The sequence below is a fragment of the Ceraceosorus guamensis genome (assembly GCF_003144195.1).
Source record: "Ceraceosorus guamensis strain MCA 4658 unplaced genomic scaffold IE81scaffold_33, whole genome shotgun sequence".
Taxonomy (NCBI): Eukaryota; Fungi; Basidiomycota; class Exobasidiomycetes; order Ceraceosorales; family Ceraceosoraceae; genus Ceraceosorus; species Ceraceosorus guamensis.
Window position 1 is genome coordinate 22,346 of NW_020290028.1, and position 17,741 is coordinate 40,086.

The window sequence follows — 17,741 nt, forward strand, 5'->3', positions numbered from 1 at the left end:
CAGAGTCTACAGAGGTGTCCATATTGGTAAGAGGCGCACTGATTCCATGATCACGGTGCTCAATACCGCGAACAAAGGACATCAGTCGCATGCACGCGAGCAGACGCAGATTCCGCGCGGAGCCCGCGGACGCAAATGTGTCGCATGTTTAGCCGTCGACCCCGCCCGGATATTGAGGCTGTACGGTCTTCGCGGTCCATATCGAAGAATATTCCCTCTACAAGCGCAAAAAGTGTTGCTTTGAGTGCTTAATTGTGCGAAAGGCTTTGTGCGACTCGCCGCTGAATGATTCCGAAATTGGGATATGTCTGCGTCGACTTATCCTCGGCGCACTTTGGCCCGCTATCTTTCTTGCACTTGTTGGTGCAAAATTGTTTCACACTGCCGCGGAGCTGATGCTCGAGAGTCTAGGCTCTCCCCTTCTAAGAATGGATGCGTTCCGCCTGCGTGGAGACGACAAAGACAATGAGGGTGCTTGCGGTCCGCGGACATTCCAAGGTAGCACGATACGCGATAGTATGCGGGACAGGCCAATGAAGCGTCAGCTCGCGCAACAATGGATCCCTCGACCGACCAATGAGCGCCTTGATGACAAAGAACGATCCGCCTGTGCTATAGGTCCTTGTGATAACTAGCGCCATTGAGCAACAAGAGGAATGAGGGGTGCACCCAGCCATCTGTCTCACGCTAAGTCATCGCATTCTTGAGTATAGTGATGGTGGATGTAAAGGAGGTTGCGCGCGTCGCGCGTAGGGTGTTTGCATGCAGAGTCACGTGCGACCATCTGTGGCTCTCGCTGCGGAGGGCGTATCCGGTCATGAGGACGAGGGCTCGAGATAGAGGCATCTTCCCGCTTTGCGAGTGTGTGAAAGGCGCAGTAGGAGAGTAAATGCACGGATTCGGTAATCATGTCATGATGAATCGCGTGTTGCCAATTCGACCTGTGTCACTGCTTCATGTCCCAATCCCCATTCGTCTTGCCCATATGCTCTCCTTCTCTCTCGATCTCGCCGTCAATGGTCCGAGCGCACGATGCGCGCGTCCTCCCCGCACGTTCCAGCGTCACAGGTGGGGTACTGCATGGAGGCTAGGGAAAAGTGATATCTGCTTGTGTCTCTTCAGCCTCTTGCCAGTTCGATCAAAAGCCTCTCCCTCGACCTGCCAAACGAGATCCATCCCATCTTTCTGAACATCGTGCACCTGATAATGGCCCACATCCGGCTCCGCTCGTGCCCAATTGCGCAAAGCTGCATTTGCGCGCGATATGGCCGGCAGCTTCTCTTCGGGATGCAATTTGTCGAATTCTGCAGCAGCAGCTTTGCTGTAGCCGACCGTGGCAGGCCATGCAGTGTTGGGAGGGTGTTGCTTCACGTGCGTCTTCTCGTCGATCACTTGGGCGTCGAGCAGCTCCGATTCGGAAAGGGGAAAGCCGTGTATGGGCTTGAAAGGTCTGCCTACGGGATTTGAGGATCCCGAATTGGGATGCGGCGGACGAGATTGCCGCACCAGAGACGTCGCTTCTGCTTTTCCGCTCGATGCAGCATCGTGCGCCGAGATGATGACCGGACCAGAGATGATGGGATGATGCTTGAACAAGCGCACTCTCGGTGTCGAGCCTGTTGGCACCCTGGGAATCTCTGGATTCAGACGTGGTCGGCCGCGCTTTGGTCTAGCGGGAGCTGAGTCGATTTGTCTCGTTGTGCTCGGTCGAGACATTGCAAAAGAGCCTGCTACGGTTGGGCTGGCTGCGTCGTGCTCCGAAAGGGCTTGTTGACCCTGCATAGGTATCGCCCCAGCAAGCTCGACAAGGTTCGCAGTTATTAGGACTTTCATCGCCCACATGGCTACTTGGAACAGCACCAAGCGGCACATCGTGGAGAGCATATGGATGAGACCACTTTGCGGAGTACCTTCCTGAGAATGAAGAGTAACTTCGAGGATGCTCGTGTGTGCTGATCCTCGGTGCGCCTTGCAATCGATGTCGCTTGGATGAGCTAGCCACCTGGAGAGCAATGTGGTGAAAGCTGCAAGAAGCGGTCCGCCTCGAGCCGCATTCAGCTCCGGCCAACTTGGAGACTCTCCTCGCCCACGCCATTTGCAATTGCACCCAAATATCTAGGCGGCAAGAGCCCTGCTAGAAGACGCATTGACGCCACCTCAAGCGAGGATAGAGTGGCGATGCGCCGTTGACGAAGGCGTCATTGCACGCCGTCCGTGTTGATCGGCATCGACGTGGCCGGCAGGTGCCTATCCCACTGCCCACCACACATCGCGAAAGTACCTAGTCAGTATCCTCAAGTAGAGGGGCCGGTCTCGATGAAACGAGCGGGGGTTGATAATCGGCGCCCGACTGGGTTGGGTGACGAGGCGAGGGCGCGCAGCAAGAGCGCGTCGGCTTGAGCGGTGAGCGGCGGCATGCATGCCTCGACATGGAGCTCCCAGATCGTGATTGGGAAGAATCGGTGCTGTGTGAGAGGCCGGCGGATGAGCCATGCAGGCGAGGAGAGTTGATCGCGACGAATTCTCACGACTCGCCGCGCGGCATCTTCCTTGTGCGCTCCCCGAGCAGGCGGGCCGACGTTCCTTGTCTCTGCGCTTTGAGGATTGTGATGCAGATTTCCTGTCTCATTCCCTTCGAGTAGCCGCATTCTGCTCGGGAAGCGGCGACCGCGGTCTGCGCTAGATTGCAAGTCACCTCTTCGACTGCAGTCCAATTTGTGCTAGGAGCGAAGTAAAAGCGCGCAGCCTAAGACTGCGCCACCCGCCAATGAGCGAGGGACTCCAAGAAGCGTTGTCTCCAACCGGCAGCATGACGGCGATGAAGCCGGCACTTCGAACCTATAAGTAATGCATGCGCTTCAAATTTTGAACGGTCTACAGTCACCCCTTGCCACTAAGCACGTCAGCAAGACCGAATCCCCGCACAAGGAACGACTGAATCTTCTTGCAAGCATCTGGACCATTACGCACACTTGAAGCGCATGTGAGTGCTGAATTCAGTGGAACAGGCTGACCACCTCGGCTGACTCATTGATTCCTCCTGATTCACAGCCATCATGAAGCTTGTCATTCATAGTCTTGCTCTGTGTGCTTTGACGGTTGTGATGCGTTGCGTGGCCTCGCCGGATGTCTCGATGTCGCCTGTGGAGGTACGTGTGCTTGTCCCCCCCTCATTGCTCGTCTGACAGCCCTGATCTGCAATTTGTGGTGTTCTGACTCTTCCCTATCCACGTTGCATCTTTTAGACGCCAAAGCTCCAGAAGAGGCTTCCAGCCTGTTGCGATGATCCGCCTTGCAATGCCAAAGAAATGATTCGCTGCGGTTTTGCGGGACCCAAACCCGCATGTTGCGGCTGCCAGTGCGATTGATGCAGCTCAGATGCTCTCAGAGGTCGCTGCTTTGCGATGTCAGAGAGGAAAGGTCGATTGGGTCTTCAGGGCTCTCAGGGTATCGACCGCTGAGAGAGTCGGTGGCGAGCCAAATATCGGGGGAATTTAATTTTCACGTAACCCAAACAAGCAGTTCAAGTATTGCAGTTCAGTAAATGAAGTGGGTCTCGATACCGAATGAGTGCTTCAGTCGTATGCACGCACCTTGCAATTCTCCATTTTCCGCTGCAGCCAGGGAGTGGCATGTTGAGACAGTCTTGCGCTTGACTCGCTGATGTCGTACCGTGCGCCATCGGTGACTGCTGTCGCGCAGGTCATCTTCAATGATGATGGTGGCTGCAATGAAAGTTGCAGAACAGTCAAAGTACCGGTACATGCATGAGATTTTGCGCGTGCGGACACTATGCGAGCCAGGGTCACGCGCAGCGAAGACTGTTCTTGCGAGGCAGCGCCACCGACCTGATCGCTGAGGTCTTGTTTACTGAGTCGCAGCCAGCATTGCATGCGTTCTTCACGTTCACAGAAACACACGCCGCCCAGGTAGGGCTTCTCACTTCCGTTAACCAGGACTAAGTCACAGGCACAGCAAGCTTGCAGGCGCATTTCTTGCGTATTGATCGCACGCATAAGACTTCTCTACCAGTAAAGGTGTCCTCTCAACGCTGCAGTCGTGAGTGCGGCGAAGAAGAGACTTGGACGCTTTCAGGTTGCAATCGCGAAAAGGTTCTCAAGACACTCTGCGAGGTCTTGGTGTTTCGTGACGACAATGGTGTTGTCAGAGCAAGCACGAAACAGAGACTTTATTGCAGTGAAGCATCACTGTTTCGAATGCTTGTTGTCGTGCCGTGCCACAAACATTTCACCGGCCGCGGCAGGGTATGGATACGCTCTGTTTCAAAGGGGTGAGCTCCTGTCATGCATTTGCCGATGCTCAAGAAACATTCTTGCTTCGACGAATGACGTATGGACATACATACGGACACTTTGCGAGAAATGCTTTTCACACGACTCACACGGGACATCTTGCGCATGAGACAAATGGCCGGTAAGCGCATCAGTGCTTTGAAGACCTTTTACATCTCAAGAGCTTAGGAGTAGTGCAAAGGACTACGGCAAAAAGTCTGCGACCAAGGCTTCAAGCGCCCAATGCGATGCTCATAGTCGCTCCCATCAGATTGCAGTCGAGAGCCTCAAGCCATATGCTTGAGCATCCTTGTATCTTCAAACACCACTCCTGTGCGGGTAAGCCAACATTGTTCGCCCCACCAACGACGAGGGCGGCTAAACTCGGTGTTGTGGCTTAGCGGCGGGACTGTATGGATGTTCTGAGTCAGGTTCGTCCCATGTACATACTCTCAAAACCATTTCGAACTGTGATGATTGACAAGAAGGGTACTTAAACCGGTAATCTGCACTCACGTTCATCGCAAATCGCCACCCAAGTGATCACTGCTACGGCGACTTTGCAACAAGATCAGCACAAAAGTCTTCGCATCTCTCTGAGCCATTCACTGTCAGCATGGCCGGTTCTCATTTTGGGGACCTGATCTTCATTGTGTTCTGCGTCCTACAACGCATTTCAAGTGCTCCAGCTGGCGCGTCTACCATTGTGAGTCTGACCGCAGCCCTGCGATACTCGAAGCGCCAGAGAACTGAGGTATCGCTGCTCGATGGATGGTATAGCCGCCTTCTATTCATATTCGCGTAGACTCCGAACGCGATGCTGGACCTGAGACCACCGAGCGAGTGTCCTACACAGCAGCACTTGTTACACCTGTGCAGCAGCAAAAAGCGCATCGCAAGAGGACGTTCATCGACCGACGGTCCGCAGTCACGCTGACCACCGCGGGGTCCAGAGTCTTGCGCCGAGAGGTCAACGTTCCAGTAGTCCGTGGAGCTCCTCCAACTCTTCATTTCATGCCTAGCATTCTCAGCGCGACGATGCGTCAGCCCATGGAGTGGATCTCTCTTGCACGCCGCATCCAAGATTGGGCTTTGAACGATCCGCAAGTCGGAAGGGTATTGGTGACCGAGGTCGGCGCGCGTTCGACCAACAACGTTCGTCGTGTCAGACTCCAAACATTTGATCACGATGGAGGCTCACTTGCGAATCACTCACTGAACATTCCGCACTCGCCTCCATCGCCGAGTCCGCTGATGGGTCCTCATCCTAGACAGCCCCCGCCACCGGCTCCTCCTGCTCCAGAGCATTAGACTACCGCAGAGATACTTTGATAGCGACGTGCTTGAAGAGAAAGCGGTTCCTCGGGATGCTCGAGCTGTGTCGGGGTGGAGGAAGTTATTGGTCTTCAGTCAGTGCTGATTGATAGGTGATCAGTAATTCATGACTTCTTTGAGAAGATGGCACGCCTGCGAACGGAGACGGTCCTTCTTTGCCGAGTCTTGACGGTGATCAGCAGCTTGCCGGCGCAGCAGACGGATGAGTGTCATGTAAACGCCAAAATTCGCTGCGACTGTCGTCCCGGAGCGAGAATCCTTGACATTGCTCAGAGCATTTTTAAATCTTGCTCGCTTGTGTCTAGCTTGTAAGAGCGGCATTCGTGCCATCGCCGTGAACACGCAGCGATTTAGGGGCATTTACTGCTTCACCGTGTCGTCGAGACACGCGATAGAGGTTTTGCCAGGCGAAACACCTGTCGAACACGCACTGCGCCCAAGGCTTTGTTGTGACACCGATGTTGTACAGCGTGGGACCTGTGCAGTACCCAAAACGTGCACAGCAGCGCCCCAAACATACCGTACTGGCATTCCTCGCTGTGATTCACTGCGGCGCAATATTTTGACTTGCTCTTTTCCAGGCTGCCTTTGGCATTTTCGCCTCGTCTTGCGCAGTCAGCTCTTTCTTGCCGTATATAAGGCGGTCAAGACGAGATTGCGACGGAAGAACCGCTCGCTGATGTACAGTAATCACTTGATCATTCCAGAACCAGAGAATGACCCCATCTCGCCACAATTTGCCATCCGCAAGACAACAGAGCTCCAGCATGACTCCTCATTTCATCACGATGCTTTGGGTGTTGGCTGCTGTGCTTGCCATGCTGCAGGGCGGTCGGACTTTCCAGGTGCGTGCCAAAGGATTCCGCTTTAGGCGATGACCTGCCGGCAGATCTCTGTTTGACCCTGCAATCCATTGTTCCATCCAATCCAACAGATTCCGCCGCATGCCCCACCAATTGTCAACTTCAACGATCAAGCTGCCGACCAGATTCACAATCAATACAGTGCCGATCTTGACACTTTTCGCGGTGCGCTGCACGACTGGTGGAGGACGCAAACAGACCAAGATCCCAACATCGCTCGCATCGATGTGCATAGGATGATCCGCAGGCGAGACGGTAGCGTGGTGCTGCATGGCATGGCTTACAACACGAATGGAGAAGCGCACGCGTCTCCACAGCGCTTTGTTGTGTGGCCTTTCGGCACATAGTGGCACATCTCAGGTGATCGGAAAGCGCCAGCTCATTCAGCAAGGTGGGAAGCTGCCCCGGTCCAGCAGGCGAGAGTAGGCAGTGCTGAGTCATCTTGAGCGGCGCCGCGACAAGGATGTTTCTGTGTCCGGCTAGAACCATTGAGCAATGTTTGTGAGAATGTATAGCAATGATGATGGGTTTTTGTTTGTCCTTATCGTTGTTCGGCGCCATGACACGCAGCGACGACGTCGGCTGGTGTCGCGCTGATGACGGATCATGCGCAAGTCTTGCTACAATTGATGTCCAACAATTGGTGTCTTCGCACTCTTCTGAGAGCAATGGCTGCTGGCAAGAGGCGCTCCAGTGTGTCGATATATCAACATTGGTACGCTACACAGGCATTGTGAGAGGTTTGACGACACTGGCAGAGTGCCAAAGGCGGCCTCATGCCCCTTGCGAGATACTCACGCAAACAGTACTTGGGCGAGTTCGTGATCCGCGCAGAGTCCATAAAAGGCGGCATGCCCCGGAGCTGGTCTCCGCCAAATGCACCGCGACGCTAATTCGCCACAGACCTGGTTCCGCAAGCAGTGCGCCAGCTACTACCTTGCGATGTGCCGAATGAGTGCCGTTCGGTCCACAGCGCTTTGGGCGCTACTCACCACGTTGCTACTGGCCGCTGGAAGCGTGCCTGCAAGACAGGGGAGCTTACACTGCGAGTGTTTCAGCAGCCGTTTGCGTCTGAATAGCTTGGAGCACCGAGGCCCTCATTCCTTCCAAGTTTTTCACCAGCACTCGCCTCCATCCCCCAGCTGCAAATGCTGTGACGAGAGCAGAGGCGTTAATTGCTCGCAGCGGGCAAGAGCCTGCAGAAAGAAACGAAGAGCCGAGAAGACGAGGGGATCGAAGCAGCCAAAAGAGCCGTCTAATTACAGCTATCCTCACTGAGAGGCCAGGAGCCACGTCCGGACAAGGTACATCACACGGTGAGAATGATTTGAAAGAAGAGGACGACACCGGCTGCATCACTACTCACCATCCACGCTCTTGACAGGCGCATCAGAGGGCGCTGTCCCTCGTCGCGTCAGATCGCAGCGACGATGCAATGCTCCAGCACACGCTAGCAGCTCGTCAGCAGTTCCGACACCAAGAGCGGGCGTATCAGCGCGATCAGAGCATCAAGCGCCTGCCACTACATTCCTTCCGGTCAAGCAACGCGGTGGCCAAAGCATGGTGATGTGGAGTCCGGTCACCGACAACAATTTCCGTGGCATGCCTCCAAAGGCTAGAGAAGATATGAGCAAGTCGATCGCGGCATGGGCAGAAGCGAGCCAATCATCAGCGAATGTGCACGTGCTGGGTATCGGTCCTAGCGTGCTCCCTCATCACGTTTCGGTGCACCATCAGCTGTACGACGAGGGTATGAACAAGATCAGCAATCCAAAGATCAGCGAAGTGCCTCATGTGATGACTCACTTCTAGCCCGAGGGCATCGTAGTGCGCCAATCTAAATCTATGCCACTGCTCGGGGCGTCCAATCACGAATGTTTAGGAGTCCTGCGCTAAGAAGAAGGCCCAACAGGGGCCTCGGTGCTGCCGAATAGATCCATGCTCTTTAGATCAAGAGCCGCTCGACATGCCTTTGAGCGCTGATCCGTCCTTTGATGCACACCTGCGCGTCGCTGCTGATTCGATGACCCCGCCCTGCCCCTGGAGCGGCGGACGATGCATGTAGGCTTGCTCACCCCACTCCGTGATCACTCCCATGCGAAGGGTGGACATCAAGCCGGCATCGCCTCGGCACGTACACCTGCCAAGGTGGAGGTGCACTTCTCCGATGCCGCCGATAGGGCGCTTGCGCTTGACCCTTATAGAAGAGTGGTCCTCGCTCTACAGTCGCGTTTTCAAGATTGGGCCTCACATACTCGAGCCGTTCACAGCGTTCACGTCTTGCGCGTAGGTCCTCATCGAGCCGACAACTAGCCAGCCGCCATGTCCAACTGAAAAGCTTCGATCACAGCTGTTCTCCTCTCGACACTCACACTCATTCCCTTCAACGTTCATCATCATCCCCCTCCTCCTGTTGTGCGGATTCGAGAAACACTGGTCTCAGGCGCAGGCGCAAGGAAACCACTGTTCCAATCTGATCCTGCTCATCCCATCTTGCGGAAATCGCAATCACAGTAGACAGTCTTGAGTGAATCAAGCCCAACGAAACGCAGCCAGCCCACGCCTGCAACGCGTCGAATCGGCTGCTGTGCTGCAATCACGTGCCGCGTCTGGCGGACGCGCAGAGAGGATGAACATCCGCGCGACTTGACTCACAACTCAAATTCTCGACTCACCATCACTCAACTCTCACTCTCACGACTCTTGGTTCGCGATCTTATGCAGATCCATGAGTGAAGCTTTCATCGCTAGACTCAGACTCTCTTCTCATCAGCAGCAGCAATCGCCAACCATCCTTGACTCCGCCATTTCCATCTCCCGGTATCATGCACAATTCCGGGAAAATGGCCGAAATTTGCCAGTGCTAGCTCGACCGCCACAGCCATAGTCAGTCATGCGCCCAGCCCATTGCAATCCGCGTGAACCTTCTCGGTGCTGGCGAAATCTTGAGATCTGCTTGGGGTGCCCATGATGTAGTTGGACCCAATTTTCAGTCTGTCCAAGAGTCGCAGTCACGAAAGGATGAGCATTCAGGACCACAGCGAGCGCTACGTCTTGTCACAGCTTCGCAACTCTTGTGTGGATGCGACACTCTCTGACGACACATGACTCTCAACTTGCATTCAGCTCTGCAATCAACTTACCGACTTTACTTGGAGTGCGCAGTGAGGGAGTCGGACGTTGATGCTGAGACATTCGCACAAGAATGCAGAGTCATAGAGTATGTTCGTGCATCTATCATCGCGTTGGCCATGCATGCGCATGGATTGCCATATCCGCGCATCTGATAGACGGCAACGGCCGTGGCGCGCGCCCCACGGGTCCCATGTTTGATCAGCCACCGCGCACCTCATGTTTGTTTGATGCACGTCCACGGCGGCAACGCCGGGTTGGGCGCAGCTGGATGCCGCCGCTCCACTGTTTCCGCCGCATGGGGGAGCAGCCTCGATCTGGAGCTGGGAGAGGCGTATACGCATGGACACACCTATCTAGCTACAACACTCGTGGTGTGGTGTGTTGTTCCCACGGGGTGGACGCATCAATGGGTGTTGAACTTCCCGCAACGCCTCGAGAGTGCTTGTCGTCCACACATCCACACGATCCACAACAGCAGCCCTAGCACATCACGCTTGCTCTCGCCACTTCAGTTGGCTTGGCAGCACCCGATGCCGGCTCATCTCGCCCAAACAAGGTGGCGTGCTGACGTGGCAAATGAAGCCGTGTCAGACCCCACAGACACACGTATAAGCGTAACGGCATCCGAATCATCGGTACCGAGACCGCTGTCATGCATCCAGCCTGCTTGGCGATCCAGCAACATGGACTCTGTTCGAGTGGTAGCAGGCATGAAGCACAAGCTACGCGCCGTGTCGGCTTCGGCGGGAGGTGGGTTGTGGGGTTATGCACACTATCCATCAGCGGCTTGGGTATCTGTTGATCGCTCACTAAACATGGATGACGCTAAGCTGGAGCAAGGGCCACACTCCGTCTGACTGCCAGGATCTTTGGCAACGCGGAACTGCATATCGAGTCTTGAGGCGCTTGTACCTTTAAATGCCGCACATTGATTCGTCTCAAAGTTGCGGAGCGGCAAAGATGAGAAAGTGCTCATGCTCTCTTCAAGTGTGGCCCCACGAAAATCTTCCCAGTGGTCGGTACTGCACCAGGAAAACACTCCCGTGACCTCAAGTCGCAAGCAAGGCCCACTCTGCATCGCAAGCATGCTGTGTGCGAACACCAGAGCTGACAAGCCTTGGCAAGGCACTTTGGCGCTCCACTCTCGGACCATCTTATTCTCGCTGGTCGTGAGTCTTCTCCGATGCCTGCTTGAATGGGATAACGTAGCCGGTCACTCAATTACCCACTTGTCTATAGGTATCGTTGGCCAGCTTCGTGATGCACGGCTCCGCGTCGAGCACTGCGCCACCAAGCTTGGTGTTGAACGGCACTTTGCACATGACGGGAAAGTCCCAAGCAATCACGGCAAGTTCGAAGCGCGCCATCACGCCCGATACATCCGTACGGGGGACCGACTCCAATCTCAAGGCTCTGCAGATGCTTACCAAGCGCTCCGGGGAGCACTCGCCACCTTTCGTCATTATCGATCAAAGCATCGACGAGGTGCGCTCAGGAAGTGCTGATCACGACAGTCTGACACGCATCATCCGATCGAATGCGCGCCAGGATGCCAGGACGTATTGGGTTCGCGTTTGGTCCGTAGGCCCGCGCAACGCACACGCATATCGATGGGTTCGATGGACAAATTCCAATCGCGACGGCAAGCACCTTTTCCACACGATCATGAAGCTGCATCATCCCCTTGCGCTGCGTCGTCGCAGCCAAGATTGGGGCTTGCACAACCTTGGAGTCATGATCCCATTGCGTAATTTGGAGGATCCGGTCCAAATTCGTTGGCTGCGCAATACGCGCCAGGCCGTGCCCGTCGGTAGTGCGGAACGTATCAGTCTGGAAGCCAAGCTGCAAAGACGCTTTCGCATCGATCGAAACGTATTCAGTGTTGTTGTTCAAAGTGTCGGAGAGCGCAACGCCGAAAATTTTAGGGACGTACACTTTCTCGCTGCTGATGGCCCTGGCCACGCTGCGCTGGAGACGTCCATTCGCGTTTTTCATCCACCGCCGCCCGGCACTGCAGATCAAAGCAGCACGCGACTTTTTTCGCGAGCCGTGATTCGAGACCCGGTCCTCGGGGAGACGATCCCCCTCAGACCGCCCGGCACGCCAGCATACGTGCACTGGAGCCAAGAAGCAACAAATGTGGTGCCGTATTACCATCCCGAGTGGAATGCGCTCAAGGAGAAAATTTTGAACCACGTCAATCAAGATCCCATGATCCACCGAGTCGTCGTCGAGTCGGTGGGCCCTAGGAACGCTCATAATTATCGGCGCGTCAGCCTCACAGGTCTCGATTACAGATGGCGTGCTATCATGACAGATACTCAAATGTTTCACCATCCCCCAATTCGCACGTAGCGAAGGCTGCGCGTCGTAGAGCTTCGAGCTGACCGAGGCTAGCCGGGTCGCAAGAGGGGCCACTTCGACGAGCGGCAACTGATGTTTCTCGTTAGGAGGCTTGGGTCCCTTCCGCACCTGCATTTGCATTCGAGCACGACAACGCCAGGAGGCTTGGGTCCCTTCCGCACCTGCAATTGCACCCGAGCACGACAAGACCAATCTAGATTGTCGCATCGTCGCCTAGCTTCGCAATGACCCCGCCTACACCCACGCAGACATCCTCTTTGTAGGGCCTCGCGAGGCTGGACATGCACGACAAGCGCGCCTGGGCGCTTCACGTTCTGATGGTAGGCCTGGTACAACAATGTCCACATTCGTCACCCGCCACCATGCCGGAATGGTGTGTTCGCAATGGCCAAGTTCAAGTCTCGCGCTTCTGGGACGGCAGAAGCAGTGAGAACGTCCAATGAATGCTCTTCACGCTCTGACGCCGGCTCGAGCAAATATACGATCGAGTAGGTCCACAGCGCAGGGAGCAAGCGCAGGTGTGGCGAGCTCGATGCCGCGATCCAGAGCAGTCAAATACACCTGATGTTGCAGAATCAGGGCGGTGGCAAATAGACGCGCTACATGGTAGTGTTGTCGAGGCTCTTCTCTGAAAAAAGCGGCGCCGAGCAACTTTGAGCTATCGCCACCGCCTCTGATGTCTCCGACTCGCGCAGACAAGAAGAAAAAATCGATCTCGCCACTATTGCTGTTGCCGCTGCTGACGTCGCAAAGACTCCTTGATCAGAGCGCTCACTCTCTTACAGACCCGCTGGCCTCACCTCAGAAGTAGTCCGCATTTGCCACCATCGCCAACTTCCGGTCAGCGCTCTTGCGATGATACTTGCTGGTGAAGGGACCAAACCACAATGTGCACTTTATTGATATACCCCGTGGTGCTCGCCGCAGAGAATTTTTGGAACGAGGCATCGAGGCAATCCCTCTAATATACTCCGAGCTCCTTTCATCAGGTATCTTCTAACGCGAGGTCCTACTCGCAAACTTTATCTTCAACAAAGCGTCGCCTCGGAAGTTCAGGATGGCCAATTTCCAACTCAAGATACTGTGCATGAGCGCAATGGTCTACGCGACGCTCATCAGCTGCACGGTATGTTGCGCATATGGGCGACGGAGTTGTCCGCGAATGTTCATCGAGTTTTGGCTTTCCTACCAACTTTCTAGAGCGCGAGAGGCAAGGATGTTGCGTCGGTCGTACTCGCACAGCAGTCGCCGGCACCGCAAGAGTCCGTGGGTGCTCCTTGGCTCGGCATTTCGCGCATATATGCCCGCTTTCAACGCCCGGTGCAGTCGGACACTTCTGAAGGTGCCGTCAGCACATTGTCTGATGACCACGACTCTGGCTCTTCCCGGAGCGGGAGACTTGCGAACACCGTTCATGCTCACCGCCCGGCACACTCCGACGCTTCTGAAGGCGCATCCGGCACAGTGATCGATGATCATCGTCGACTCCGTTCACCAAGTCCTCGAGGCAGGGCTTCCGAAGGTCCCGTTCTCTTGGGCCCGTGGCCTCCAGTCAGACTGAGCAATTCGGCCCACGATACTCTTGGCTCTCATCACGAGCGCCAAACTTTTCTGGACATCGCCTCGGACTGGGCTCGGGCGGACCCGCACATCAGGGCCCTTGACATCCATCATGTTGGGGATCGTCAGCCGGACGGCTATCGTACAGTCAACATGACTGTGCACAACGGCACTATTTTCAACGGCAGAAACAACAGGATCGCCGTGGAGATGCTGCACCTGCCTCGGTCGATGTAGCGAAGGGTGACCCTCGAGCTAGGTAGCGTAGCAGACACTCACATCCGTTCACGGCACTTCACAATTACATCAACGTACCACGATCAGGGATTGCGGAGTCGCGGGTGTATCTGCGGGCTGTGTGGCTCACACCGCGTGGCGAATCGATCGTCCCCCGCCTTTTCTGCTCGGGTGCATCTGAGCACTAGGACCTGACGTAGAGACGCCTGCGCAGATGCGCTTGCGCTCATGCCGCTACCATGTGTCGCAGATGGGTTATACGAGGATGATGGTATCCATGATGAGCAGTCATAGGTACAGTATAGCTGGCATATGCACGAAATGACGTGTGCGCCACGCGCGTCCCTCTTGGCGTCACCTCGGCATCCCCCTCTCACAGAGTGGTATCAGTGTGAGTACGATGCCGTCGAATTCGCCGCGTCAGCTCAGTGATACTGCGCTCGGTTTGTCATTTCACTTCAATATTGTTGCTAGACAAGGCTTCCCTACGCTGATTTCGGTTCAGAAAGGCCAGTGCGGTACATGCCTGAGATCAGGGCGCACATGAATCATGTTCAAGTCGTGGAGCACAGCTCCGCTAGGATCCAGTCCACTTCCCTGGACCCAGTACCCAGTCCCGGACCGATGTGGCGTGATAGCAGAGACTATGTAGCGAGCGTGCGTGTCATGGTGGAGTCTTATATCGATGGCCTCACGGAGCGCTTGATGTATCGAGGCACGCTCTTGGGCGTTGAAGGTCCTAAGGTAGCTCGACATACCGTCGTCGTACTCGATTGCTGCTCTCGAAGCCGGACGCAGGCGATTTGCTCGGGCTGCCTCATCCAGGACTTGCTGCTCCGCCTCGGTCGGACGACGAGGAGTCGTGCTTCCTGTTACGCCTAGCGGACCTACGGGACTGCGGGGGATTAGTAGAGCGCTTGGCATCTGAAACCTCACGCCGGGAGCTGAGCGCCTGTCCAAGCGCCTCAGTCTGAAGGGCCAGCCTGGGGGCAGCTCCGCTGGGTTGATGCGCACGATGTAGTCGGAGTCCTCGCCGTGCAGATGGCGGCCGGTGCTCGTTCGTGCTTCTCCAGCAACGTGATGCTCATTGTTGGCACTGTAATGCGAGGCCACCGGCGTCACCCCTTTTATATGAAAGCTCGCTACATTAGGGTAGCGAGTCTCGATGCTGAGCTCCACGTTGTCCCGAAGGGTATTCGCGACGTGCACTCGATAGCGTGGCGGAATGTTGTTCAGAAGGAAGAGTATGTTCCTGCTGATGGTCACTTGGGCAGGCCTAGCTACTTCCGCAAGCAATTCTGGCGCGTCCGCGCGAGCCGCCAGGTGCTGAAGGTGGAAAATCACAACTGAGCTGCATCAGTCAAGAGCGCAAGATCATGAGAGTATCTCGGACGTGCTTGACTCACTGATCCTGTTCCATCGACGGGCATGAAGGTCACCACGAGCGCCGCCGCGCTAAGCCAACACAGACATGATACGCGGGGCGCCTTCATGGTTCCAATCAGACGCAATTCGCAGTCGTAGCACGTTGGGTCCTGGTAGCCAATTCTGAGTACTGACTGCAATTTTGTTGAAGAGATGTGCTGGAGCAGGATGCGTTGGAGCCTTGGAGATGTTTCACAAGTGCTCTGACTCTTCTTATACGATACATATTGGTAGGTATCATTTGCTGAGGAGCATTCGCGTCAGCGCATTTCGAAGCATGAGAGACGAGCGACGAAGAAACGCATGCAGTCTACCTTCCGAAAAGCTACTCTTTACTATTACTATCCTGGCGTTTGGTGGTGCTGCGTATTGTCATACAAGCACGACGACTGGCTCTCAATACCACCAAGCGTTGTTTTGTTTAGCAAACTTGGTAGACGCCTAGACAACACAGGAATGTTTTCCTGTCATCAAGATGGTCGAAGCACCAACTCTGCACTAGCTGACCTCCTGATTAGGGCCGATGGCCCGACCTTGCATGCTGGTCTTATTTACAGCTGCCATGTCAAGAGTGGCACCTGTATACGCCTAGCAACGTCGGTGATGACCCGCGAGTGCATCCAAGCGTCGCCTGCAATGCAAAGCACCCGTGGTGTTTCAAAATTGGTGTCCCGCTAGTCAGGTCAACAGTGGTGATTGTATTGTGGGAAGAGATCGAATTCGCATTGAGCGAGAGCTCGTCTGAAGGAGCCGGCGGGAGACTTGTACACATGCACAAGGTAAAGACCTGTGCGCCCTGCAGACTTTGCTGCTGCCTCGAGCGTGGAAAGGGACTGTGCGTTGGCCGCACGCACCGCGCACGCGCCTATAACACGCATGTACACCAGCTTCGCGCATCGAGCTTGAGAGACACTCTGACTCACGACTACTACAATCGCGAATGAATGCTTCATTCGGGCTGTGCGCCCAGTCGCAATCGTATTTGATAGATTCAACTGCACAATTGTTTAGCACTCGCCATCTTGCTGGGTTCGCAGACACATTGATCACGCCTGCTGATACAAACGCAAACACAAGCACAACAGCACTGATGAGCATGATTGCATTTGATTGGCACTTGTTCTAGGACACTTCAGCTTTGAGATTCATTTCGCAAGGGAAAGTCTGGCCCATTGAGCTTCTCAGACCATGCCTTCGATCGTTTTCATTTAGTGCAAAGCGCCGGATGTGGCGCGTATCCAATTTGCGGCAACAAGCATGTCCGGGCGAAGGTGTAACTCGGTCGGTGCGGCGAGAGGGACTCCTCTAGCGTCGTGAGCTGTGCCAGAGAACTTGAAGCCGTTTATCGCGTTGCCAACCTTGTGGTCTCTCATGCTGGTCACATGAAAGTGGCCTACCTGAGGATGATGAGCAAGTTTTGCCGCCATCTCGCGCTTGATGGTCTCGAGGGCAGTTCGCCTCGTAGCTTCGCGTGCTTGTGCAAAATTGACTTCAAAATGATGATCGAAGCTGATGCGCGGCTTCACCGAAGCGATAGTCTTCGGCTTCAAATGTGAAGCGTTCTCGGAAGAAGCGTTGCCCTCTGCCCCTTTTGATCCTCCTGACTGACGAGCGTCCAGCTAATAAGAGGTTGACAAGCACACCTTAGCGCGATTTGAGGCTCCAACGCGTAAAATTTTCTCTCGTGTGACTGGCTTGTGCACTCACGAGGCTAAGCTGCGAGATGTTCATTGGTCGAGTGCGGACAACGTGCGAGAAAGTCGCAATGATGAGAGCCACTCCGATCCAATGCGACGCGCTGAAGGGCAGATAGCGGTGTTGCATCATGCAGAACCGCAGAGGTGCAGTCTATGCCTCTTGCACGAACTTGTTGAAGAGTGCAGTGCACCTTCAGCTCAAACTGTCCATCGGACGAGTTCGTGCTCTTTTTACTTCGAAGGTGCGCTGCTCTCGATTTAGGTCACGGTCCCTTCTGGACATCCTTGCTAGTAGTGGCGAGCACGGTCGGGAAGTCGCCCATATTGCAACTTTTGAGTTTACGAGCGTGCGCTCAAATTGCGTCCGTCGCCCGCGCTTCATGTTGGTGTTATTAGCTCTGAAGGGTTCGTCGAGGAAATTGCAGCTCTGTATTTAGTGTATGCAACCTACGAGTGCACACGTAAGCGTTTGTTGCTGGGCGGTGTTTGTGGCTTAGCGCCGACTTTCTCTGGGCGTCTTCCGCGGCAGAGTCCCGCCGTGCCAACATCCGTCGACCAGAAGGTCTTCAGGACGCAAGTGACGAAGACCGCGCCAGGTCACGAATGGATGGATGTATAAGAAAGAGAGAGAGAGAGAGAGAGAGAGAGAGAGAGAGAGAGAGAGAGAGAGAGAGACTATAGCGAGGGAGGGCATTTACATATGCATGAATATGTAGGGGTGATGGATCACGTGGTTAAACAGCAAGATGGCATGTGCTTGGAGATTTTCAAGCCAACACAACCAGATCAAGACCGTTCGTACGATTGTGTGTAGCCTCCGTGTCGGCAACACT

At 55.0% G+C, this 17,741-nt stretch overlaps 6 protein-coding genes across 6 annotated transcripts; 3 read left to right on the top strand and 3 right to left on the bottom strand.

Moving 5' to 3' along the window:
- Positions 1-708: 708 nt before the first annotated feature.
- IE81DRAFT_142618 (hypothetical protein) lies at positions 709-2,089 on the bottom strand. Its single transcript, XM_025510371.1, has one exon. It carries the CDS (start codon positions 1,882-1,884, stop codon positions 1,063-1,065), a length of 822 nt encoding a protein of 273 aa, XP_025369269.1. The 5' UTR covers positions 1,885-2,089; the 3' UTR covers positions 709-1,062.
- Positions 2,090-4,908: 2,819 nt separating this feature from the next.
- Positions 4,909-5,603, top strand: IE81DRAFT_347679 (hypothetical protein; the record flags this gene model as incomplete). The annotated part of the gene is made up of 2 exons (XM_025516181.1): positions 4,909-4,998; positions 5,073-5,603. The coding sequence occupies 2 exons, from the start codon at positions 4,909-4,911 to the stop codon at positions 5,601-5,603; spliced, it is 621 nt and encodes a 206-aa protein (XP_025369270.1).
- A 791-nt stretch (positions 5,604-6,394) lies between these two features.
- Positions 6,395-8,302, top strand: IE81DRAFT_347680 (hypothetical protein; the record flags this gene model as incomplete). Its single annotated transcript, XM_025516182.1, has 4 exons — positions 6,395-6,472; positions 6,562-6,745; positions 7,633-7,806; positions 7,875-8,302. 4 exons carry the CDS (start codon positions 6,395-6,397, stop codon positions 8,300-8,302), a joined length of 864 nt encoding a protein of 287 aa, XP_025369271.1.
- A 2,583-nt stretch (positions 8,303-10,885) lies between these two features.
- IE81DRAFT_330394 (hypothetical protein) lies at positions 10,886-12,583 on the top strand (the record flags this gene model as incomplete). Its single annotated transcript, XM_025515188.1, has 4 exons — positions 10,886-11,110; positions 11,174-11,863; positions 12,253-12,309; positions 12,482-12,583. 4 exons carry the CDS (start codon positions 10,886-10,888, stop codon positions 12,581-12,583), a joined length of 1,074 nt encoding a protein of 357 aa, XP_025369272.1.
- An 897-nt stretch (positions 12,584-13,480) lies between these two features.
- Positions 13,481-15,279, bottom strand: IE81DRAFT_357501 (hypothetical protein; the record flags this gene model as incomplete). Its single annotated transcript, XM_025516692.1, has 6 exons — positions 13,481-13,686; positions 13,829-13,842; positions 13,917-14,020; positions 14,330-14,430; positions 14,545-15,112; positions 15,193-15,279. The coding sequence occupies 6 exons, from the start codon at positions 15,277-15,279 to the stop codon at positions 13,481-13,483; spliced, it is 1,080 nt and encodes a 359-aa protein (XP_025369273.1).
- Positions 15,280-16,324: 1,045 nt separating this feature from the next.
- Positions 16,325-17,153, bottom strand: IE81DRAFT_142744 (hypothetical protein). Its single transcript, XM_025510372.1, has 2 exons — positions 16,919-17,153; positions 16,325-16,830 (listed from the first exon to the last, which is right to left on the bottom strand). The coding sequence occupies exons 1-2, from the start codon at positions 17,036-17,038 to the stop codon at positions 16,420-16,422; spliced, it is 531 nt and encodes a 176-aa protein (XP_025369274.1). The 5' UTR covers positions 17,039-17,153; the 3' UTR covers positions 16,325-16,419.
- Between the last annotated feature and the right edge of the window lie 588 nt (positions 17,154-17,741).

Excerpts from the sequence above, each read along its gene's own strand:
- IE81DRAFT_142618 (XM_025510371.1), bottom strand. The coding sequence starts at position 1,884 with ATGCTCTCCACGATGTGCCGCTTGGTGCTGTTCCAAGTAGCCATGTGG.
- IE81DRAFT_142744 (XM_025510372.1), bottom strand. The coding sequence starts at position 17,038 with ATGATGCAACACCGCTATCTGCCCTTCAGCGCGTCGCATTGGATCGGA. Across the intron at positions 16,831-16,918 it reads ACATCTCGCAGCTTAGCCTC|CTGGACGCTCGTCAGTCAGG; the intron begins GTGAGTGCACAA and ends ACCTCTTATTAG.